This window comes from Rhinopithecus bieti, unplaced genomic scaffold (genome assembly GCF_001698545.2).
Source record: "Rhinopithecus bieti isolate Rb0 unplaced genomic scaffold, ASM169854v2 scaffold_55189, whole genome shotgun sequence".
Classification (NCBI taxonomy): Eukaryota; Metazoa; Chordata; class Mammalia; order Primates; family Cercopithecidae; genus Rhinopithecus; species Rhinopithecus bieti.
The window spans coordinates 1,418,037-1,422,391 of record NW_016821812.1 but is presented as its reverse complement, the minus strand read 5'-3'; the positions used below and the strand labels follow the sequence as shown (position 1 = coordinate 1,422,391).

At 48.5% G+C, this 4,355-nt stretch overlaps 1 protein-coding gene across 1 annotated transcript in view; it reads left to right on the top strand.

The window, feature by feature from the left end:
- Positions 1-3,486, top strand: part of LOC108521060 (multidrug resistance-associated protein 5-like) — a 27,987-nt gene extending 24,501 nt beyond the window's left edge. The window contains exon 8 of the mRNA XM_017860636.1: positions 2,019-3,486. Coding sequence (XP_017716125.1) covers positions 2,019-2,120 — 102 coding nt within the window. The 3' untranslated portion in view covers positions 2,121-3,486. The remainder of the gene's footprint in view (positions 1-2,018) is intronic.
- The last annotated feature ends 869 nt before the right edge of the window (positions 3,487-4,355 follow it).

Sequence of the window (4,355 nt, the reverse complement as noted above, 5' to 3'; positions counted from 1 at the left end):
CCTCGTGATCCACCCGCCTCGGCCTCCCAAAGTGCTGGGATTACAGGCTTGAGCCACCGCGCCCGGCCAGAAATTATTTCTTAAGGACACAAATTGAGATCCCTTTCTTTCTATAGTTGGCTTGATGTTTTGGAGTGGGGAGCCGATTCACTCTTTATGAGAGACTCTATCCTTCTCTTTCCCTAATTTTTTTCTTGCTAATTAAAATTTTCTTGTAATTTTAGGAAAGCCTAAAAAAAAAAAAACACCAAAAAAGCATAAAGGCAAAACAGGATGGTAAGCCATTTGCCCCCAGAGATGAGCATTGTAATACACTGACTTACCCTGTGTTTTTCATGCATCTGCACACAGACTCCAACAGATGGGATGCTCTCTGCTGTAGACACAAAATACCAGACTAAAAGGGGTTTGGAGGATAGGATTTTGTTATCCCACATGGCAAACGGGAGGGCGGAGGGTTGGTTTTTGTGCAGCCCAGCAGTGTGGGGCTCTGCGTCACTCTCAGCCAGTACTCACCTTCCCCTGCTGGTACAGGATGCCTGCTCAAGTACCCAACCAAAGGAAGGACATGTGTCCAAAGAAAGGACACGTTCACGTTCTGCTCGTGGCGTGTCCACTGGGCAGGACACCCTCTCCTAGAAGCACCAAGGAGACTTCCTCTTACATCTCCTTAACCAACGTTATGTTCCATGCCTTTGCCCTGTGGCGGGGGAGGCTGAGATAGTTGGGTATATGCATTTCAGCCTCTGTCACAGGAGGTGGGTTCTGCCAGCATATCATTCAGGGTTCTGCTGCCACGTGATTTTCCGTGGCTGCATAGATGTCCATCATAGGAATGGCCACTTGACTAAGTCACTCCCTGACTTCCTTTTTTTTCCCTGACAACTAGACATTCTGAGCTCTTCCATTTCCCTCTACAGGGTTAGATCAGCTTGTATAACAAAATGACATTTGTCTGGTGTGCCCTTGACTTCAGCTGCAACTTCTCTCCCCTGCAGTTTATTTTATTTTATTTATTTATTTATTTATTATTTATTTATTTATTTATTTATTTATTTTTGAGACTGAGTTTCGCTCTTGTTGCCCAGGCTTGAGTGCAATGGCACGATCTCTGCTCACTGCAACCTCTGCCTCCCAGGTTCAAGCAATTCTCCTGCCTCAGACTCCCCAGTAGCTGGGATTACAGGTGCCTGCCACCACACCCAGCTGATTTTTGTATTTTTACTAGAGACAGGGTTTCACCATGATGGTCAGGCTGGTCTCGAACTCCTGACCTCAGGTGATGCACCTGCCTCGACTTCCCAAAGTGCTGGGATTACAGGCATGAGCCACCGCACCCAGCCTGTTGTTTTCTATTTTATTTTGTTTTATTTTTTTGAGATAGTCTCACTCTGTTGCCTAGACTGGTGTGCAGCAGTGTAGTCTCAGCTCACTGCAACCTCTACCTCCTGCGTTCAAGCGATTCTCCTGCCTCAGCCTCCCAAGTCACTGGGATTATAGGCGCCCACCACCATGCCAGGATAATTTTTGAATATTTAGTGGAGACAGGGTTTCACCATGTTAGCCAGGCTGGTCTTGAACTCCTGACCTCAGGCGATCTGCCCGCCTCAGCCTCCCAAAGTGATGAGATTACAGGTGTGAGCCACCAGCCTCCTGCAGTTTATAGACCTGGTTGGTTGGTTCCTTCACTCCCAAGGCTGAAGGAATTTGGATTTATGTGAAGGAGGTCTGGAAGTCGTTTTTTCTTTTTTTTTTTTTTTTTTTTGCTATGAGAATACTTTATTAGGCAAAACCACATACTGTAAAAATGCTGGAAGTCGTTTTCTCTGTCCTTTCCCTTACACCCTGGATAGTTGAAAATAAAAAAATAAGGGGGGAGGTGCACTCAGGGCTTGTTGAATTGTCCCCAGATTCTACCCTCAGGGGGCATTGGGACTTCCCTCCCTTCCTGAGCAGTGGATCCTCTGAATCACCCTGCATGACCCAGAGCTGCGTCCTGACAGCGTCTCCTTTTGCAGGTGGTGGAGTTTGACACCCCATCGGTCCTTCTGTCCAACGACAGTTCCCGATTCTATGCCATGTTTGCTGCTGCAGAGAACAAGGTCGCTGTCAAGGGCTGACTCCTCCCTGTTGACGAAGTCTCTTTTCTTTAGAGCATTGCCATTCCCTGCCTGGGGCGGGCCCCTCATCGCGTCCTCCTACGGAAACCTTGCCTTTCTCGATTTTATCTTTCGCACAGCAGTTCCGGATTGGCTTGTGTGTTTCACTTTTAGGGAGAGTCATATTTTGATTATTGTATTTATTCCGTATTCATGTAAACAAAATTTAGTTTTTGTTCTTAATTGCACTCTAAAAGGTTCAGGGAACCGTTATTATAATTGTATCAGAGGCCTATAATGAAGCTTTATACGTGTAGCTATATCTATATATAATTCTGTACATAGCCTATATTTACAGTGAAAATGTAAGCTGTTTATTTTATATTAAAATAAGCACTGTGCTAATAACAGTGCATATTCCTTTCTATCATTTTTGTACAGTTTGCTGTACTAGAGATCTGGTTTTGCTATTAGACTGTAGGAAGGGTAGAATTTCATTCTTCTCTAGCTGGTGGTTTCACGGTGCCAGGTTTTCTGGGTGTCCAAAGGAAGACGTGTGGCAACAGTGGGCCCTCCGACAGCCCCCTCTGCCACCTCCCCATGGCCACTCCAGGGGTGGGTGGAGTGGGGTGGGCAGCGGGAGACCATGCAGAGCGCCGTGAGTTCTCAGGGCTCCTGCCTTCTGTCCTGGTGTCACTTACTGTTCCTGTCAGGAGAGCAGCGGGGCGAAGCCCGGGCCCCTTTTCATTCCCTCCATTGGGAATGGGAATCACAGAGACATTCCTCCAAGCCAGGGAGTTTCTTTCCTGCCTTCTTCTTTTTGCTGTTGTTTCTAAACAAGAATCAGTCTATCCACAGAGAGTCCCACTGCCTCAGGTTCCTACAGCTGGCCACTGCACAGAGCTCTCCAGCTCCAAGACCTGTTGGTTCCAAGCCCTGGAGCCAACTGCTGCTTTTTGAGGTGGCACTTTTTCATTTGCCTCTTCCCACACCTCCACAGTTCAGTGGCAGGGCTCAGGATTCCGTGGGTCTGTTTTCCTTTCTCACCGCAGTTGTCGCACAGTCTCTCTCTCTCTCTCCCCCCAAAGTCTGCAACTTGAAGCAGCTCTTGCTAATCAGTGTCTCACACTGGCGTAGAAGTTTTTGTACTGTAAAGAGACCTACCTCAGGTTGCTGGTTGCTGTGTGGTTTGGTGTGTTCCCGCAAACCCCCTTTGTGCTGTGGGGCTGGTAGCTCAGGTGGGCGTGGTCACTGCTGTCATCAGTTGAGTGGTCAGCGTTGCATGTCGTGACCAACTAGACATTCTGTCGCCTTAGCATGTTTGCTGAACACCTTGTGGAAGCAAAAATCTGAAAATGTGAATAAAATTATTTTGGATTTTGTAAAACTCTTCGTGTATCAAACAGTTCTCTGGGAAGGGAGTGAGATATCCTGGAATGGCTTTGGGACCTGGATATCCAGCGATGGAGTTGCATCTGGGAAGGGCTGGTAGCAAAGCTGGTTGGTTGCAAGGGCCATGGGGCCCTGAACGCCTGGAATCATCTCTGTGGGCCTTAGTCCCGCTGCCTGTGTTCCTGAGCATGGTCCCCAAATAAAGCTCCTTGGCTGCCCATAAGAGGGTGGGGAGTGGAAAGGTGAGTGGTTGTGGTGAGGTGAGTGGTTGTGGTGAGGTGGGTGGTGTGTGGTGTGGGAGATGATTTAAAATGAATAGTGGCCAGGCGCGGTGCTCCAATCCTGTAATCCCAGCACTTTGGGAGGCCAGATGGGCGATCACCGAGTCCCAGGAGATCGGAGACCATCCCTGCAACACGGTGAAACCTCGTCTCACCTAAAAAATACAAAAAACTAGCGCGCGAGTGGCGGCGTCTGAGCCCAGCTACTCGGGAGGCTGAGCCAGAGAATGGCGAAACCCGGGAGGCGGGAGCTTGGCAGTGAGCGAGGAACGGCACTGCACTCGCAGCCCGGCGACAGAGCGAGACTCGCGCCAAAAAAAAAAAAAAAATGAGTATTTCGAGGATTTGTTAGCAATTCAAACAATATATACCCTTTCAGCCAATTCATTCAGATTCACCCACTGAAAATTAGTAACCCCGTCTCTACTCAAAATACAAAAATTAGCCAGGCGTGGTGGTGGGCGCCTGTAGTCCTAGCTACTCGGAAGGGTGAGGCAGGAGAATCATTTGAACTCAGGAGGTGGAGGTTGCAGTGAGCCGAGATCGCGGCGTTGCACACTAGCCTGGGCAACAGAGTGAGACT